The 21629-nt window shown below is 35.3% G+C and overlaps 1 protein-coding gene across 3 annotated transcripts in view; it reads left to right on the top strand.

The window, feature by feature from the left end:
* The window catches only part of ccdc181 (coiled-coil domain containing 181), a 29901-nt gene extending 8332 nt beyond the window's left edge, over window positions 1–21569 (top strand). The window contains exons 2-6 of one of the 3 annotated variants that reach the window (XM_052014130.1): window positions 1273–1402; window positions 2716–3768; window positions 5472–5618; window positions 15862–16016; window positions 16826–21569. In XM_052014130.1, coding sequence (XP_051870090.1) covers window positions 1289–1402; window positions 2716–3768; window positions 5472–5618; window positions 15862–16016; window positions 16826–16994 — 1638 coding nt within the window. In that variant the 5' untranslated portion in view covers window positions 1273–1288 and the 3' untranslated portion in view covers window positions 16995–21569. Of the gene's footprint in view, window positions 1–1272; window positions 1403–2715; window positions 3769–5471; window positions 5619–7631; window positions 9238–15861; window positions 16017–16825 lie in introns of those variants that run through there. The other 2 variants (XM_052014131.1, XM_052014132.1) reach the window with 2 other exon arrangements.
* Window positions 21570–21629: the final 60 nt, after the last annotated feature.

The raw sequence follows: 21629 nt of genomic DNA, 5'->3' as shown, positions 1-21629 counted from the left end.
CTTAGTCAGTTTGCAGATAGCTTGTAATATTAATGCCATATATCCAGAATGGTTTTGTAGCTCTTATTCATGATTGTTCAACATTAAAGCTCCCTTCCAGAGAAATAATGAACTAGATGGATGGGTATTGGATGAATTTCTCAATGCTTTTTGATCTTGGCTGTAAATGAGAATAATTGCATGACATTCAACAAGACAGAAAAGTTACGCTGAGGAGCATCATCTCAAAAAAAACTTGGAGGGGTTGCATCATAGTGTATACTTGAGAAGTATGATTATAATGGTGTATTTATATTTCACCAAAAAAATGGGAATTGGGCAAAGCATCAACATACCTGAAAATGATCAACTAGAAGCTCCAGAAAATATAAGCAAGACAAAGTGGGACCCAAGGACATAGCAAAGCAGCATGCAAAGTCACTTTGAAGTAGCCAGGACTGGTAATTATTGCCTTTCAACTGAGATTTATGAACAGCACAATAAAAATTACTTCTACGTGTCTCTTGAGCGCAAATGCTGTCCTTTGGTTTACATAAAAATATGGATTTTCTTTGCATCTGAAGACAACAATTAAGCAATGTTCTCATTGTCATTATTTAATATTTCATTGTCCTTTTCTTATTCTAACCATCTTGCTGTTAGGTTTAAATGCTTGGGTTTCTGACCCAAAATCATCAGTATATTAACTATGAAGGAGTGTAAATGCTACTAGGAAGAGGCTACCAATACTTATGAAGAACTATGTGAAATGGATGATTCTCATCCTTTGAAGCATTCCTTTTCTAATGGATGTTGACTTAGTGGAGAGAGTGTGCACCCTCAGCCTGATTTTCCTGAACGAAGAACGTTCATTGCCAACCTGTGCATAAAAATTGCTATCTGATTAAATTGCTAGTCACTAGTCAAAGGGCTGGCAGGGAATGTTAGAGAAATTCTCCTGTAAACCAGAAGATCTGGCACTATTCAGGGCAGCTCCTAGATTTTCTACATGAGTTTCATTAGTCTCTTGGTGAGAGTTAAAGTTGGTCTTGGTAGGCCCCTGACATGACACTCAGAGCAGGTCTTTCTGCTATAACTGTGCTCATGGAGATTGAAAATGTGTTATCATTGTGCATCTGAAATAACCTCTGCCACTAGTTATGGCTAGTTGGCCTATGTTAATATACAGTATATTTGTGTCATGAAATCCTGCACATCTCTTAGTTAAAAAAAAGGTAATAGTGGTTTAAATGGTACTCTTATTCTCATTGTCTTCTTCCTACAATCTTAAAGGAATTGCTGAACAAAAATGAGTGAAGAGAATAGTGTTTCTTCACAAGTTGAAGAATATGAAGATGACTTTGAGAAAGACCTTGATTGGCTGATCAATGAAGAAACAAAAAATAGTGATGAAGATCCAGAGGTAATAAATGAAATTAATTATGTATTCTAAGCATATGTTGTGATACTAATGGGATATAATTACTTTCCTGGAACCATATATGCTAACCTTTGCGTCATGTTCCCCAATAGGATTGTTGCTTTAATCTAAGTATAGTAAAATTGTCAGATATATGACTGGAAATAAAATGGAAAGTTACATGAACTTCAACCTAATCTGTTGCCAATATTTTTAAAATTAATTTAGCATGTGCAAAAGTATTAAAAATAAAATTTAAAGCAGGGAAACATCTCAATCCCATTTAATTATGATCAAGTTAAACTGCTGTTTGAAGTCACATTCCATGATATATTTTCCTAAAATGAACTTTTTCCTGTATTACCCATTTTTATCAAGCAATCCTTTTTCTTTGTATATGTTATATTTTTATGTATTTTAACCTTTTGCCTTTAATCAACATTGCCATAATGAATGTTCCTCTTGAAATATCTTCAGTTTCTCCGAATACACAAGCCTCTACCACTAATCTGCTTAATTTTTTGTCAGACCTCAAAACTGATGGTCTGAACGCAGGGCTGGCTGCCACATGGAAACAGGTCCTTTGGCCAACTGTATCTGCACCAACCATCAAGCACCAACCATTGAGCACCCACCTACACTGATCGCATTCTTCCTCTCACACCCCCATCAACCCCTCCCCACGCCCCTCACTCTTGTTCTCCTGCCACTCACCTAAACTAGGGGTAATTTACAGCAGCCAATTAACCTACCAACTAGCATCTCGTTCAGAGGAAACTGAAGCACCAGAGTTAATTCGCGCTGTCACTCCACACAGATAACACTCAGTGTCAGGATTGAACAGGGGTCTCTGGAACCATGAGGCAGTAACTCTCTCTCTTCCGATTCTCTTCTCCTTCCCCCCCTTCCTTCCACGTATTTATCCTCCAACCCTTTTTCTTCCCTCTTTCTCAGTTACAAGTTTATTTCCAGTTATATTGAACTAAAAATTAAACAGTTGTCCTTTATTCCATTCAATAATCCTTTTTCTTTCTTGCATTCCAGTTGCTCCCGATATTTCCCATAATTTCACTTGTTTTGGTTTTCTTACTACTTTGAGTATTTAAGATTTAATCTGTACTGAATTTTTTGTCCTTGGCAATGAATAGAGAGTTTATTCTTAAGATAGATGTAATTTGACTAGATATAATTTATATTAGTTGTAAAAGAGTTTAAGTAGCCATTACATTTTAATGGATCTTCTTTCCCGTACTGTCAAGAACATTGTATGAATAAAAATAAAGGTTTACTTGGGTGAATGATCTGGTTCTCCACAGGATTATGAAGAAGATGAAAACATTGAAGCCAAAATTGATAAAGAGCTAAATAATGAGGAAGAAGCAGCAAGGGAAAGTGTAGGGGATGAGAAACATTCTGGGAGTCAAACAGAAGAATCACATGAATTGAATGAAGGTTTACATAATGATACAGAAAAGGCTAGAGAAGGAGGAGATCTTACCACCATCACTTCTGCTCCCATATCAGATACAGTCAATGAAAGCTCATTCCAGGAATTAAAGCAGGAGGATCAGCAAGATGAAGAACAGAGTGAAGAAGTAAAGCGCTACATAATGGAAAAGATTGAGCAGGCCAACAAGGAACTGAAGGATGAAGATCCTGTGGATCAAAATCGAGAACGCAGATTGAAGTTCAAAGACAATTTAGTTGACTTGGAGGTCCCACCTGCGGAGTTTGTTGAAATAGAAAGAGACAATGGAGAGATCACAAGTCCAATGTCTATAAAGTATATTTCAAATGATGTTCAAAAAGACAATGACAAAGAAGTCATAGATCAGATGTCTGTAAAGTATATTGCAAATGATGTTCAAAAAGATAATGATGGAGAGGTCACAGATCAGATGTCTCAAATGCACATTTCAAATGATGCTCAAAAAGCTGATGATACAGGAAAACAGTGGGAAGAGGATAAAAACAAGGACAAAGAAGTGTTGATGGAAAAGGATGGAAAATTTGAACTACTGAGTTTACAGGATGTTGAAAGTCAAGGTTTACTACCTCAGATTTGTGTTGCATTTGGTGAAAATGAATGGGAACAATCAGATAATTCTAAAGGAAAAAACCTCTCAAGCATCCAGAATAGTTTATCTCCCTCTCCAACAGGAATACTTAATACACTAAAACCACCAGATGAACAAAAAGATCGAGTAACCTCTCCATCTAATACACAGAAGAATGGAACTCAAAAGGCATTACCTCGAAGAGTGCAATCTGCAGTAGTTTCCCCAAAACAATCTGCCCATGTTATTACCCCAGAACACAAAGAACTTAACTGGAGAACTCAACAAAAGAAGGTGCAGCCAAAGACAGAGGTATACTTGGGTTATTAAACTATGCAAATCAAGTTTATTTGCTTGTAAGTTGTTTGTGCTTTCTTATAGGATTTGTACCATTTTCATGGAGAGCAATATGTTGAGAATATGGGATTTTCTCTGGTTTCATTTTGGCTAATACAGATGAAGTTGTGCATATAAGTGGAACTATAACATTTTATAATGCAGGAGGAGGACTTAGGCTTGCCTTTGGATAGAAGGATTTACTATTTCAGCAATGAAAAACTACTTTCACTGCCCTTTTTATCCTTTTTGCATGTGTCTTTTGATGCTACAAACGCTTGTCCAATTTTCCCTTGTTGGGGGAGGGGCAAAATCTGTCTCATCTCAGGCAAAGTATTTAATGCTCCAACAGCAAAAGTAGGAAAATATATAATGGAGTACGAATACATTTTAGGTGGTAGAGCTATGTAGTACATAATGAGGCCTGGTATACTTGCTTTTGTAAAACCACAAGACTAAGCATGTATTGGGCTATATGCTCTCAATGCACAATATAGTGTATGCACATTATACTCCCCATTCATCAGTATTAGGGAATGCACCAGGAACAAATTTCTACCCCTCTCTTGCATGATGCCTTTCATATAGGCACAATATTTTTCCCATTTTTTCGATAGTGCTCAGGTCATTGCTTTCTTGAATTTTCACCACTAGTTTCACCTAGGTTTTAAATATGCTACCTAACATGCTATTTCTGTTCTTCTATTTATATTAATTCAATTGTTGCATGGTTGAAACAAATGTGTTTATGTATCAGCTCATAGTTTGGAAGTTATGTTGGTGTAGTATTCACTAAAACCAAGTGCTCTGAGACCATATTGCACTGATAAAATCTTGCATTATAATTGATTAAACAAATTCCTAGCCAGCTTTTCATCTCAGTGTTTCACTGATAACATTTGAATTAAAACTTAATCTGAATAGAACTTTGCATTTGAATGTTTGCATACTTCCAAATATGTGAGACTCAACTCTGCAGTATCATGACCCCTCAAGCCTCCAAGCCTGTCAATTTAAAAATTCTTTGCCTGAATTTCAGTCTTGGGACTAACACTTCTTGGGCTTCTTTTGTTCTTAAAATACAAAATTGAATGTCAACACCAAATAGCCAAAGATTGCAGATATTGCTAATCTGAAATAAAAACAGAAAATGTTGGAGACACTCAGCAGCTCAGGATGCATCACCGGAGGGAGAATGAGCATTAACATTTCCGATGAAAAACCATCTACCTGAAACGTTAACCCTGTTTCTCCCACTACAGATGCTGCCCATCCTTTTTAATTTTTCCAGCATTGTGTTGTTTTATTTTGGTTGTCCATACCACCTTTTGATTCATCTTGTTTTTACCTCATTTTTGATGTTGGCCTTCATTATGGGCTTTGGCCTTCACATAAATTTCTTAGTTTAAGGAAAATACTGAGCTGATTGTCAATATACCTCAATAAATTAAGAAAATATTTCAATTTATGAAAAGAAATTCAGTAAAATTCAGTTTAGCAATTTCTAAGCGACTGTGCATTGCTATAGAAACTGCTGTTCCTAAGGAGAGAAAACTGGTTTCAAAAACTGCTTGGATTTGGGGTGCTTGGTAAACTGGCTTGATGAGGTTTGACAAAATTAATGAATCCACCTTATACCTTATTAGGGCTTAATTTAATACGATAATTTGTTATGTAAGATACGGGCAAGAAAAACTGATGAAGAGGAGCGGAAGAAAGAGGAGAATAAGATAGCTTTTGGGATCTGGCTTCAAAAGAAGAAACAGCAGCATCAGGAAGAAAAGAGAATTCAATGTGCAAAGGAAATAGAAAAGAAGAATAGTAAGGTAATTAGAAGTATTCTTCTTTTCTTGAAATGTGAAATCTAACCTACCTATATAATCAAATTACCCTTCAGAAAATATTGGCTTTGATTACAATCTTAACCATTATCAACTTAGCATTTGCTTCATGAGTAAATGCTATCTATTTTGTTTCCCTACTTTTTTTGTTTACTTTAATCACAATTAACAGTTCCTTTTCAAAAAAAGTTCTTGTTTATTTTTTGCTATCAAATCCTTAATAAGTCTTAAAACAACTTCACTGCATGGTCATGCTCCTCTGAAGATGTTTGAAGAACATTGAAACCGTAACACTGATAGCTCATTCAAAAACAAGGCTTTGATAGTTACAGTTGTAATATACAGATTATGTAATATACAGATTCTACATAGTGCTCTCCTTATGGTTGTAGTTATACTGTGATTGGTTTCTCTCCTGGATTGAATGAGGTTGGAGGTGGCTGTGCGTGGTAGCCGTGATTAGATTTGCATATAAATGGCTGATTTTGGATTGCAGCGTTATGCCATGAGCAGCAGCAGTTTGGGATAGCTTGCTGACGGGCAACTGCAAGGTTATGATGTCAGATTGACAGTGGTGGAAGCAAGAATGTTCTCATCCCAAGAGAGCTTGGAGGGCAGAAATATGAATCACCGAGTCACAGAGGAATACAGTAATGAAAACAGGCCCTTCGGCCCACCAAGTCCACACTGTCAAGCATAATTTTTTTTAAACGCAAGGGGGACACAAGAGACTGCAAATGCTGGAATCTGGAGCAAAAAAACAAACCTGGAGGAACTCAGGCAAATAGATGGTCAAAATTTCAGGTCTGTGAATGTACCTTTGCCTACACAGATGCTGCTTGACCCACTGAGTTCCAACAGCAGTTTATTTTTATCTTTAAAAACAATAATCCTATCCTAATCTAAATTATTCTCCTCACATTCCAAACCCCCTTCCCATTCTCCCCCTAGATTCTATCACTTTTTTTTTACACAGTAGGAGCAATTTACAATAACCAATTAACCTACCAACCTGCACATCTTTGGGATGTCGGAGGAAACCATGCATCCAGAGGAAAACCACATAGTCACAGGGATAATGTGCAAACTCCACACAGATAGCTGCAGCACTGGATGCTTCACCATCTGGGAGTGCTGATAAATACTTTCACACAGGAAAACATGAGGTGCAGGCTTTTTGTAAGGATTCGCCCAAGGTTGGAGCTGGATTCCCCCCATGGTCCTTGACTTCTCTCGCAAGCCAGTCATATCCAGAGCATCTACATGTACATTCTTATCAACCTTAGTCTATAGACTATCAGAAGACTTTGAATCATCTGGGGCAAAGCCAGTGTACAACATAATCCTTTGTGAAATTGGCATGATTTACCCTTTCGTCCTGGCCTGAATGTGGTTGTGCCTGGTGACTTGTCAAGTGCAGATCCTGCGACTTAGCTTCCTGTATTGTATATAAAGTGCTAGTATCTGAGTTGGTGAATGCAAGTGTCAAATGCGCTGTGCACCATCATCTTTATTTCTGCTAGAATCTTGTAGCTTGTCTATTGGCCCTAATCCTTTTTATTTTTATATCTGAAAGGAGAAAGGCTGATGCTGAAGGGAAGAGGCAGATAAAGGAGATATGTTTGAACCATCTCAATGTAATATGGCAAAAGTACACAAAAGAGTGTGTGAAATAAGGTGTAAATGGGATGTGAGGAGGCAGATTGGTGATGAGCATATCATCATCTTCTGTGATCTCTAACTGACTGTTAACTACTTGTTCTCTGAATAAGTTCACCAGCATCTTCAACTTTAAATGGCTGATTCACAGGGCATGGTCATACCTCTGTTCAGTCTGCTATTGATGATTGCATGCAATAGTATTAATGAGTATGTTGCAATATCTTTGTATGATATGGCTGCCATGGTTAGATAGGTGCAAGTCTATAAGATGTGAGAGATGTGTTTTGAATGCTGGAGTAGTGGTAAGTTTATGGGTTTATTGGTCCTTGTCAATAGGTGGGCATTTTTAGAGGTTAAATTGGAGAGAAGCCTGCTGGTCGTCAATGGAGTAACAGCTACACACTGGAGCTCCTATTTATCTTACCTTCTCAACCCGGTTTGAAACTTTTTCTCTAATTGCAATTTTACTTCACCATGACTACAAGGGCTGCCAAAGGTAATAAAATTACTAAAGAAGATGACCCTCCTGCACCTCTGGAATCTATTTTACAATTGCTTTGAAAACATATAGATGATTCTTCCGAGAAATTTGAACAATTTCGAAAGCAACTTCAGCAGATTAATTCTAAATTGGATTCTTTCCAAGAAACTTTACATGATCATGACCAACAGATTAAACAGCATGAAGCATCTCTCTTGGTTCTGGATGAGAAGATTGATGACTTGGAAAAGCTTTGTGAAAAACAATCTAAAGCTAATGGAAAGCTAAAGCAGAAGATTATTGACTTAGAAAACAGGACCAGACAGAACAACATCAGAATCCTCGGACTTAGAGAACTTGTTGAAGGCAATCAACCTACTGAATACTTTGCAAACCTTCTGGTTGAATTGTTTCCTTCTATTTTAAAAGCTGCACCTAAGATTGACAGAGCACATAGGTCACTGATGAACAAATTTCTTACAGAAGGCAAATCCAGGTCAGTCATTATCTCACTGCATGACTTTCAAATTAAAGACTTTTTGATTCGTGAATCTCGCCGAAGAGGAATGATAGATTACAAGATTAGAATCGTTGAAGATTTCTCACCTGAAGTTATGAATGAACGTGTGAAATTTAAAAAGATAATGTCGGAGCTTTTTAACCAAGGTTATAAGCCTTTGCTTCGCTACCCTGCAAAGCTAAGAATCATTCTGAAAAATGGCTCGTATAAATGGTTTATTTCTCCTGGAGATGCTCAGGCTTTTCTGGAATCTGAGGATTGAAATACTTCGTAATTTTCTTTATTTACATCTACTTCTTAAAAATTTTTTTGGTGACTCTTTACTAATACTCTGAATGTTTTATGTACTTTGATTTTTGATCTTTTTTTTGACATATTATTTTGTTTCTATTTTTTGAGGTCTTTTACTAATAAACTGACCAAGATACTTGTTATTTCATGATTTTGAAACTGTGGTGTTTCGTTTCGAGTTACTGTTTTGACTGGGTTGAATTTTACCAACCTTGAGAAATTGGCAACAGGTTTATTTGGGTTATACTGTCTTTAGGTAGAGATGCCGGCCTTCTTTTGGTCGGCTGCTTTCTCTCTTTGGGTGGGGGGAGGGGGATTGGGTTCTTTCTTTGCAAGCTGTTTCGGGCTTTTAGCCGAGTCTGTTGCGTAGCTACCTTATCAGAAAGTTCAGCGTCTTATTTGAATCTACATCTTAATATGGCTTGTATATTACTTTGTTTATTACAATATTAAAATGGATCGAGTGATTAATTTAATGAGTTTTAATGTTAAAGGACTAAACCATCCTGTAAAGCAAAACAAGATTTTTGCTTATATTAAAAAGCTCAAAGCCTCAATTATTTTGTTACAAGAAACTCACACACGCAATTGTGATACTTTACGTTTTTTCAGCCGATGGAGAGGGTTACAATACCATTCTTCTTTTCGGGCTAAATCCAGAGGGGTTTCAATCTTTATAGATAATACTGTTTCACTTGTTCAACATAAGGTTATAACGGACACTAATGGTCGTTTCGTTATAGTATCAGAGAAGTTAGATAATAGACTAGTGGTATTTGCCAATATTTATGCTCCAAATACAGACGATCCAGGATTTTTTGAACGATTTTTTGCACTTTTGCCAGATTTGATTCTTTACTCTCTGATTTTAGGAGGAGATTTTAATTGTTGGTTAGATTCAAGGTTAGATAGGTCATCTATTAAACCAGCAGCCCTTAATAAATCAGCTTTATTTCTTCAATCTTTTTTTAATGAAAACTGGTGTTACTGATGTCTGGCGTTTTTTACATCCAGAAGACAGGGAATATTCATTTTTTTCTCATGTTCATTACACATATTCCAGGATTGATTATTTTTTTATTGATAGTCAATTGATTTCATCAGTCCGAGCCTGTGAATATAAAGAGATTGCTCTTTCAGATCATGCTCCTGTGTTTTTATTTTTAAACCTCCCTGGACTCCCTCAAGTAAATAGATCCTGGTGTTTTAATCTAACTTTGCTATCTGATAAAGATTTTTAAAAATTTTTGGAGAAACAAATCACTTTCTTTTTTAAAGAGAATACCCCAGGAGAGACTTATAGTCTTATTATATGGGATGCTTTTAAAGCCTATATTAGAGGACAAATTATTTCTTACGCGGCAAGCGTTAAGGAAAAAGCTAATGCAGAGAGGATTGATTTAGCCAATCAATTGAAACTTTTGGACCAAAAATATGCCTTGGATCCAGATCCCACTTTATATAAAAGGCGAGTTGAAATTAAAACCAAATACGATCTCCTTTTAACATATCCAATTAAGAATCAACTCTTAAAAGATAAAACTCAATTTTATATCCATGGAGATAAAACTGGTAAATTATTGGCTAATCAGTTAAAAACCTCTATAGCTAGACGGCAAATCAAAGAAGTTCGCAAAGCCAATGGACAAAGGACAACAGATCATTTAGAAATAAATGATACTTTAGAGAATTCTATTTTTCTCCTAAAGAAGATATTGTAATGAACAACTTTTTCGACCAATTAAATATTCCTATACTCTCTGTTGATAACCGAAAACAATTAGATAAATTTATTACTCATGAGGAAATCGCCGAGGCTATACGATCAATGCACTCTGGAAAGACACTGGGCCCTGATGGATTTCTGGGAGAATTCTATAATTTATTGCTTATACCTTATTTAAGTTCTGTTTTTTCGGATTCTTTTAAGTTGGGAAGGTTACCACAGTCCTTTTATGAAGCTACCATTTCACTTATTCTCAAGAAGACTAAAAACCCAATGGAATGTTCTTCATATAGACCAATTTCTTTACTAAATGTTGATGTTAAAATTTTATCTAAAGTTTTGGCTCATAGATCAGAAAATATTTTACCATTAATTATATCCGATGATCAGACGGTGTTTATCAAAAACCGTTATTCCCATTTTAATATTCGTCTTTTATTGAAGATTATCTTATTCTCCTTCTAACGAAATATCAGAATGTGTGATCTCTCTAGATGCTGAGAAGGCCTTTGACCGGGTTGAATGGAGTTACCTATTTAAAACTTTAGAGAAATTTAATTTTGGGCCCAATTTTATTCAATGGATTAAATTACTTTATTTATCTCCTTCTGCCCGTGTTCTTACTAAACTTTCAACTTTCTGAACCTTTTAAACTTCAATGCAGAACTAGACAGGGGTGCGCTTTGAGCCCTCTGCTATTTGACCTAGTCTTAGAACCTTTAGCTGTTGCTTTTCAAGAATCTACAGAGATTGCCGGTATCTCTAGGAGAGGTACCATCCATAAAGTTTCGCTCTATGCTGATGATTTACTGCTCTTCATTTCTAATGTTGAGACTTCATTACCTTCTGTGCTTTCTTTACTTTCCCGTTTTAGACAATTTTCAGGATATAAATTGAATTTACACAAGAGCAAACTTTTCCCTTTGAACAATCTGATACCATTCGATATTAATCTTCCTTTTAAAACTGTAAGAAACCATTTTACCTATTTGGGTGTAACTATTACTAAAAATTATAAACATTTATTTAAAGAGAACCTTCTTGCCTTATTGAATTATGTGAAAAGAATCTTACCGAATTGGTCACCCTTCTCTATATCGCTGATTGGTTGCATTAATTCTATTAAAATGAATATTTTACCTAAATTTATTTATTTATTTCAGGCTTTACCTGTTTTTATTCCTAAGTCTTTTTTTGATTCTCTTGACTCAATTATCTCTTCTTACATATGGGAAAATAAACATCCTAGGTTAAATAAAGTTCATTTTCAGAAAGCTAAAAATAATGGAGGGTTTGTTTTACCTAACTCTAGGTTATATTACTGGGCAGTCAATATACGAAATCTTACTTTTTGGTTACATTATATTAATCACGAAGCCTGTCCAGTATGGGTCTCTTTGGAAGTTAATTCTGTTTAAAAAAAAATTTCTATTATTTCTTTGCTTGGCTCTTCACTTCCTTTATCAATAAATAAATTAACTGATAATTTAGCAGTTAAACATGCTTTGAGGATTTGGTTACAATTTAGAAAATACTATGGCTTATTGAATTTTTCTTTGTCTAGTCCCATTTTTGCTAATTTTTTTCTTTAAACCTCCTATGACTGATATAGTTTTTAAAGAATGGGATAGATTGGGTATTACTCATTTTCAGGATCAGTTTGTTGGAGGAAATTTCTTAACGTTTGAACAATTGGCAACTAAATATAATTTGCCAAAAACTCACTTTTTTTGATTTTGCAAATTAGAGATTTTCTCCAACCTCAAGTACATACCTTCCCTATAAGTCCTGATAAGAACTTATTAGATGTAATTTTTAATTTGAAGACTTTCTATGATGCTTCAATATCTAAGATTTATGGTAGATTATCAGGAATGAATAAGGTCCCTTTAACCAAAATTAAAAACACTTGGGAACATGAGCTGCAGATTTCAATTTCTGAGGAAACTTGGAATCTGATTTTTAAACTGGTTAATACTTCATCATTATGTGCACATCATTCCCTCCTTCAATTTAAAGTGGTCCATAGAGTCCACCTGTCCAAAGAAGTTATCGCGTTTCTACTCAGATATAGCTCCTTATTGTGATAAATGCAATAATGGAGAGGCTGCCTTAATCCATGTTTTGGTCATGTCCAAGTTTGGAAAAATTCTGGATAGAGGTATTTCAAACTTTTTCCGTACTTTTTAAAATAAATTTTAAGCCAAATCCTTTGACTGCATTATTCAGGATTGTTGGAGAAAAAGATATAATTCTGGAGACTTCCGACTTACACATATTGGCCTTCATTTCTCTTATAGCCAGGAGGGCTGTATTGCTTAAATGGAAGGAAACTATTCCCCCTACTCATGCTCAATGGTTACAGGAGGTTATGTCATATCTAAATTTAGAGAAGATCCGTTGCTCTATTTCTGGATCTATTCTGAACTTTCAAATATTACGGGGACCTTTTTTGAACTACTTTCAAAACTACTGATTTGGTGCTAAATGTACAGATATTGGCCAATACCACTATGTCTGTAGGATGTTACTAAACAGCTTTGGTTTTGGTAGTGGGGTTAGATTTTTTTATAATAAAATTATTCCAATTTATCAATATCAATTGATTTTTTTGTTTATTAATATGAAGCATTGTGATTTCTTGTGTGATTCAGTACAATCTATTTTGTAACATTTTCTGTTCTTCCTTTGTTTCATGCATTTTGTACTTCTTATTTGAAATTAGTAAAAATATTGACAAAGGAGGTTAAATTGACCTGACTATATATGTGAGCTGACTAAATTTCTTGTAGCACCGAAGCAATGTTCTCGGATATGACAGTGGTTACTTATCTATCTCCCTGGCATGACCTCCCACTGGTGAAACATTTTCCATCTCTTTTGGCATCTTTCTGAGACCATTAGAAAGCAGGATCTTGCTGTGGCTGTCTAGGTCATCAAACAAATTTTCAGGGTCTGTATGGGTATAATGGAGTATCTGTGCTTTTATTGGTCATCTGACGTCCCAAGTTACAAAGTGATTTCCAGCAATAGTTGCATTCATTTGTCACCTCCCCTTGATGAACAATATGAGGACACCAGTCTGCTGGTGCTTGGATCTTCTGAAATCACTTGACCGTAACATTGCAGTTGGCTCCCACAAAGGGTGCAAACAATGTTTTGCATGAGATGTGCACACAAAAATCATGGGCCATATAGACAGACTCCTGCGAGCCTCCTGTTGAATGCCATTTCAGTGCACGTTCTCTAGGTCTGATTAATCTCTAGCCCAATATGTCCAAATTAAAGCATTAAAATTCCAATACATCTTAAATATGATAAACTAAATGTTATCAATTAACTTTAAAGAAAATATATTAAAATATTGAAGTTATTAACATATTTCGTATAGCCAAGTAACAAAGATACTTTTGAGGAACACCACCTTTTTTTGTGCCCAAATATTGAATACTCCAATTTTAAATAACTCATTTTTTTTCTTTCTGTTTGTATCAGAACTGGCCATTTTTTGCTTACCATGCCTTTTTTTCCTTTTTCTTTTGTTTGTATAGTCTGGTACACAGACTTTACAATATCAACCACACTACACAGACAAAGCTTAACTGCTCCTTAATGGCCTAAAAGGTTTTTTGATTAACAAAGACTTTTCTCCTCTTTCCCACCATTTTCGTGGTTTTATATATATTTTTTTTAAAACTTTGGTCTCAGTTCTATTTGTATCAATACGAAATGCTACTTCTCATCACGATATTGCATGAAATCTGACACAGAAATTTTATTTGATTAAATTTCCCTCCAATTTTCCCAGCAACCAGTGCATATAGTTATCTAATTTTGGGAAGGTTCCATGTCACTGATGTTCCAGTTTCATGTTTAAAAAATTTTGAATATCAGTTTGTGCTTCCTTTACAAATCACCACTTAAGTATTTCTAATGAGCACTTGGCTGGGAGTTCCATAAACTATTACATTACAAAGAAAGACACAGTAATACTTTGCATTATGAAGCCCTGGATAATGAAAAATTATTAGTGAAATCTGTTCTAAAGACAGTTTTCTTTGCTATTAAGTCACATGTCATAGTGTCAATAGATATTTTCTGCCCTTATATATTCACCCTTGGAGCAAAATTTTGTGTAACAAAATGGTTTCCAGCAACACATCTCCTTTATAAGGCGAGGTATTACTGTGCTATGCTTTGAGGAAAGTGGAGAATTCAGATGCAAATGTACTGATTAAAAAGAGATCAATGAAATACGTTAATTTCCTCAGTAATTGTTTATTTCTTCCAAGCTGCAAATAAATGAAGAACAATAGGTATTACTTTTCCCTACATTGGTAGAGGCTATGAAGTATTAATATCCTGTTGTACAACACAGCTTGTACAAATACTCATTCTCAGTCAGTATAGATAACTATTACAAATTAGCCACTGTGCATTCTGCTTCTGAAACTTGGTTCCACTAACTTCAGTGGGGATGAATTTCAATGCAATTGTCTAAAAATTCTAAACAATGATATCCTGCTTGATGAACAGAAAAATTCAGCTTTTACCATTTGGAAAATATCAGATGGAAGCCAGACACGTTCCTATGTAGGTGGGAGAATCCCGTTGATTCTCAGCTAATTTCTTGTACTGTATCTCTGACATAGAATTGTTGAGGATTCCCTATTACCTAGTTTGGTCAACCTTGCTGATGGAGTGTGTCGTAGATCTGATTAACCAGGTCTTTCATCCTGCTAGGGACTTGCATGATGCCATTGGGATGTATGGGCAGGATAGAACAAGCCCTGTCTACAAAATTCTTGAGAAGACCTTTTGACAAATGGAAAAAGCTGTGCCCCAAGCTTTGCCATCTGTTAAAAGTGTGAAGCTATTGGAGTGCTTTTGAACATTTCTGATATTCAGAAGCATTCAAAGGCTATAAAAAAATGAAAATAAACATTTCAAAAAAGCGAAAAGTGAAAGTAGCTTAATAATTTATAAATAAAAACACTACAGTGAACAAATTAACAAAAAATGTAACTTGTTCCTGCCATTCTTCCTCAGTAAAAAAAAATCTTCATGTAAATGAATAGGTTCACAGATCTCAGCAAGTTCATGTTCTGCCATTGGATTTCACATAGACTAACTGCAGGATGTGATGATAAACTCACTGGTGGGAACTTTTCAGCAAATTAAGCCTTGCTCTTTGGATGATCATGTGGTAAAATTCTAAACTTGATTGCATTTATGGGGTTAATGCTGGTAGTTTGCCATGGGACTGCTGGTATTTACAGCAAAATTTAGTCATGTGTGTTTGTTTCTTGAGCTAGTAGTTGTAGTCTGGGAAAGAGATGTTTGAACTCTCAAGAATAAAACAATTTTTATCAATAGGTTTAATTTTGTATTTTCACAAATTAAGTATTGGATATATAACAGTGGAACAAAGTTACCAAAAGATGCCTTACACTAAGGTCATTGTACATGAAAATTAACTTGAATGATAAGACTGCAGCATAGGTTTAATCTGGGATGATAGTACCTTTTTGTTGAAACATTTTTAAAGGAATTTCGAGACCCAAATGAAGCCTTCAATCTCTGGCTAAAGAAGAAACGGGAACAACAAATCAAAGAACAGCAAATGGAAGCTATGAGAAAAAGGGAGCAAGATTACAACTCAAGAATCCACACAAGAGAAGATTCTGAAAAAGCTTTTAAACAGTAAGGAAATTTTAATCATTTCAATTTAATTTTACTTTGCACTAAAATAATGCTAACCATATTTACAAAAGTGAACTGGGATGAGCTAACATTTACAGTTGTAGGCTATGACCTGCATTTTAATCATTAGCATCAAGAGACTGCTTTTGGAAATTCTTAAAGTACATTTTTTTCATACATAATTAGTTCCACTCATAAAGTCGGAGAGATACTAGGAACAAAAAAAAAGTTCTTTACTTTCCGATTGTTAGCAGTAGTCTTTTTAGATGTGAAATTGTGGTAGCAGATAATTGTGTTTTTCCTTGGTCAATTCAAGTGCATTTGATTATGTAGAACTAGGCGATTTAAAAGATAATTTATTCCGTGTTCATATAAAATTGACACTTTGGTAGAGAATCACTAGTTTATTAGCACCCATTTTAAGCCTTAATATAATAAAGCAAGTTTTAAGAATAAGATGTTAAAAGAAAACCTCACCTACTTGATCAGTGGATGCTGAAGACCAAAGATCTGGAAATTCTCCAGTTGCCCAGGCTAAATGATATCCTTCAACCAACAATAAAATAAGCTTGTAGACCATGTATCTGACAAATGTTTGGGGAATTGGTGCAAATAACTACTTGAAAACTAAGTTGCACGGAGTGTTTTGAACAGCTTCTCAGATGTGATAAGACACCATAAATACAAGGCCATGTTTAAATATGGAAAGATAATGAATATTTATATACAAGATGGGCATATAGTTCTTTTATTCTGCTGAGTTCAGTAAACATTTGATGCAATACTTTTCTCTCTGTGTATCTTTACAGATGGCTAAAAAGAAAAAAGGCTGAAAAACGTGCTGAGCAGTTGGCTGCCAAGGAGCGATGCAAGAAGTTTCTAATGGAAGCTAGAAGAGTAAAAAGAATGCAGACTCTGCTGTGCTCTCTTAATGAATCTAAATCATTTCAGTTTGACAATTATGGGTACAGGTTCTAGAAAATCCTGGTCATCTTATTTCTCTTTACATTTAGAATACCTCAATGCAAGGTTCAGATAAAGCAGAATCCTTTTGTGGGTTTGCATATTGCACTTTCACTAGCATAAACATATCTTGAGATCTCAACAATGCTATCTGATTTTTCAGCATGCTTCTGCATCAGTATCAATACTGGCTGAGTATTGCGTACAGCATGATTAGGTTGTAATAAATTATCTACACAGTCTGTACGTTGTTACTGTTTTTTGTATTCCAGTAGGGAAGAAATCAATTAAGCATTTAAAAACATTTTTCTAATAGGTTCAAGTAGACAGGTATTTGAGTTTGGACTTTGCACAGAAGTTTCTCATAGCTATGAAAAATAAATCAATGGTATTTCAGCAGATTTTAGTGCAGTTTTCTATATACAACTGATAAATTAAGTTCTATCTACTCAGTCTGAACCAATTCAATTAAATTCTGTCCAGTCAATCTGAACCCAATCATTTAAACTCTATAGTGTTTGAATGTCAGTAAGGTTGAGTGTCAGTAAACTTTTGTACCTGCAATTAAATGCATATGTTCCTCCCTCTCGCCCCCCAACACACACACACACACATACATTGCATTCCTACCAACTGAATAGACAGATGATCTGTTTTTTCTCTGGCAATGTCAGAATAAGGAACTGTTGTGTGACCAAGAATGCTTTGTGGGTTCCTTACTGTTATGCTGCTTCTCATTTAGGAATGGCCAAATGCCTACATTATTGCCCTCATATTAAACTCACTGAAATTGAGAATTTAGCTTGTGAAATCCATTCCATAAGCCTCTATATCAATTTATAAGTCTCCTTTCCAGCCACAAGCAACCTGCTTGGGGCTTCTGGTCCTCTGTGTAATTTGGATGGAACTCCATTTTTGCCAAAGCTATACTGGTGTAATAGAGAAGTCCCATGGAACTTCCCAGTGATAGTTTTCTAACTCCCTTTCTTTTAGAAGTACATACCAGTAACAATGCTGTCATGAAGGTTGTAAGATTTTTCAGATTTCTGTGTACTTTGAGTTACTATTGACTATATTAGACTGATATAGTTTAAACAGAGAAAATTCCAATAGTGGAAGACTAATTATTCTGAGAAATGTTACCCATCATAATTTCCGTTATACAGGTTTAGACAGTCACTAAAGCTATACAAAAGGAGTATTCATAGGAAGCACAATTTGTGTGTTCATTTAGCAAATTTCTTTGAGACGCAATTAATAATTGAAAAAAATGCAGATGCTAAAAATCCAGAATAAAAACAGAAAATCCTGTTAGCTCAGCATTCAGAAAATAAGGCAGCATTCTTGGCGAGAGAAACAAAGCTAACATTATGAGTAAAGGATCTTTCATCAGGACTGGAAAAAGAGACAATAATGTTTTAAGTTGTAGAGAAGGAGAGGGGTGGAGAGAACTGAGGGAATATCTGTGACAGGATACAGACCAAAGTTGTAAAGGTAACGATTATTTTAAAAACTGGCAGTTGGAGGCAGAAAGAAAAATAAAACAAATTGAAATAGCCACATCTGTGCTTTGACATTCTACATGATGAAATTATTAATGTTTGATCAAGTGTATTGACAATTCATAATACAGTGTTATGGTACCTTTGTATCTATAAAAATACAGAATAAGTTTCATGACAATAAAAAGGAACTGTTTACCAAATGCTTAGACGTGCACTTTCCAAGGATCAAACAAATGCTTGATACTATTCAGTAATAATGCACACAATTGCTTTATACAATTTGTCACACAATAGTAAGTGGTCAGATGTTTAAATAAAAAATTGTTACATTCTTAAAATTCAAAACTGTAAACTTCTTAGCAACTTTGTAGAATGCCCAGATGTTTATTTCTATATGACACACAGTATAAAAATGCAGCTTATTCCAGGACATGCTAATTCTCATTCAGTGAGACTAGCTGGCCCATGAAGAACAGATGACGGTGATCAGGTAGGATCAAAGAAATGGCTTTAAAAAAAAATCAGTCACAAGAATCAAAATAAAGGTGTTTCTGATCATAACTGGCTGATCTGAGGATGTGCACATTGGGTATAAAGTGCTTTCCCAGAAGAAACATTGCAAGATACTCTAACTTTACTAATTATTTTACATGTGGCTTACCTTTAACAGCTCACTCATAACTTCATTCCAAAGAAAAAGTGGAATATATAAAAACTAGCAAAAGAAAAATTTTTTTTTTTTTTCACACACAAAACTAAGACAGATGGTTTATTTCTGTCTTCTAACCTTACCTGAATGCTGTAGAGTCTGAACTTTGCACTGTCTAGAACTCCTCTGTATGGGAACTGTGAGAGCTAAACCATTAGCATGGGCTGGTTTGCACTCTGTTCCTTCCAAGGACTTCATGCTGGAAATTGGAGATACTATGAAAAGCAGAATTTCACATTGTGAAAGTCATAGCCACATGACTGGCTGCAAGTCTTAGGGGCTTCTTTCTGCTGTTACAGAGCAAATACAAAATGTTTCCAAGTTCAAAGTTTGAGGGATCCTATTCAGTGGCTTTATGGTGCCCAGTTTACCTTCCAAATTCTTCAATAAGATGGATGTCATGCTATAAAGCAAAGCAGAAAAATAAGGTGGAAAAAAAGAAGCAAGTATATAACCTTTACAGCACAAAAACAGAAGTTCGATAAAATTAATGACCCATTTTTGGGTTCCAACTTTAGAAAATGGGTCAGGACCTTGAAGAGAATTTGGCAAACGTTAATTAAATAGCGCCAAATAAGAGGGATTTTCTACGCAATATTTCTATTTGCATTTAATAATACTGGGACTCTATCTTTTTAATAATTTGTAAAAAGATGGGAAATATTGGGTTGTTTTCCCTAGGACACAATGCACCAAATGGCCACCTTCTGCACTGATCATGTTTATTACACTATTTTGGTCATATACTGCAGCTCCTTCATATCAATTTTATAACATACAAACTAAGGTTGTATGGGGCTTTCCATGCATTGTTCAACAAATTTGTACACAAGTTGAATATCTGCTTTTCAACAAATATTTTGAGCAAAAAAAGTTACAACACTTTGCCTGCCATTGCCTCATTTCCATGAGAGTTCTGAATCTGTATTTTTTTTTGCAAGTATGGACTCTGTTGTTCCTGAGGTTTGCACAAGTCTCAAATCAACACTTTATAACTCCCTTTCCTAACCATTTTACCTGGCAACCACACGTTTTCTGGGCAGAGCTTCAATGATATCCAAAATAAAGACAGCAAATACCGGAAATACTCTGTGAAGATCGGAACAGTGTTAATGTTTCAAGTCAATGACCTTTCATCAGAACTGTAAAAAGTGAGTTTAATTTTTTTTTAAGTTGCCAAGGAAGGGAAGAGTGAATAAGGGGAATGTCTGTGATAGCATGGAGATCAACAGAATCGCTTGCTCTTAATTGTTTGTTCACAAAGGTTTAGTTATTCAGAGGCAAAATGTTTGGGCTTAAGGAAACATGCCAAGACAAGAACATATAACCTATACTGATACTGCAGCAGTGGAAATGTTGAATTCCGGAGGTATTATTTGAATGAGATATTAAAATGAAGGCTGTTATGGTAGACATTGGTGATCCAAGTGCAGAAGAATGGGGGGCTCTTCTGGTTAACCATGACAGATAAACAAGTGGAGGAATGGAAGTGATGGGATTGATGAGAGGGCAGGCATAGACTCAATGGGCTGAATAGCCATCTTCCATATCATGAGAAAATAAAATATGATGTTTGGATTGCGCTGGGTGGCTACCACATTGACAGAATTAATTTCTTACAAGCTCCTTGCTTCATAAGTCAAGCTTGTTCAATTCTCCTTCACACTGAAGTGCCTATGTTTGGCTAGTGACTGAGTGACCATCCTCTTTAAAACTGGGAGAAGAGTTTCTTATCAAGCAATGAAACTTTATGGCAGATCATGAACCTGATAACTAAATCAAGTCAGTAAAATCTTTAGTGAGATCCGCAGAGAGATTAGTCACTAAATTTCCTGCCACTTAATTCTAGAAAATCCAAGCAAGCAGGTAGTGTGATCCTAAATGGAGAACAAGGAAGCAACTTACTTGAGTATTGCACTGGTTGTGTTTAACAATGATTAAATGTCAGCAGGTTTACTGTATCACCTCCTTAAGGTGATTGTAACACTCTATATTTAACTTCTCTTGGACTTGATATGCAGAAAATGCCCTTATGGAATGTACACCACTAATATCAAACAGGAACTACTTGTGCAATTCTTGATAGCCTGATTTGTTGTCTTAAAACATAGGTTTCTCCAGGTTCAAGCATCCAAAAGGAAACAGTGGTCAAAATCATCAGTTTGCTAGAAAATTATTTGTAAAATATAAGACTTTCTAAATTTAGGCCAAAAATCTTAAATACCAATGGCATCAAAAAGATGCAACTAACTTGACTGCTGTTTTCTCAACTGCAAGATATGCATAGGTAAGTAGAAATCGTTTTGGGATAGATATTGTTTCTTACTAAATTGTATCACAACATCCCCCAGTTTTAATGCATGAACAGGAATTATCCTTTGGGCAATTGGTTACTCAGAGGGTCATTAGTGACTTGATCCACTGTCAAATCTGTTT

This window comes from Pristis pectinata, chromosome 4, assembly GCF_009764475.1.
Source record: "Pristis pectinata isolate sPriPec2 chromosome 4, sPriPec2.1.pri, whole genome shotgun sequence".
Taxonomy (NCBI): domain Eukaryota; kingdom Metazoa; phylum Chordata; class Chondrichthyes; order Rhinopristiformes; family Pristidae; genus Pristis; species Pristis pectinata.
This window is presented reverse-complemented; position numbering and strand designations above follow the sequence as displayed.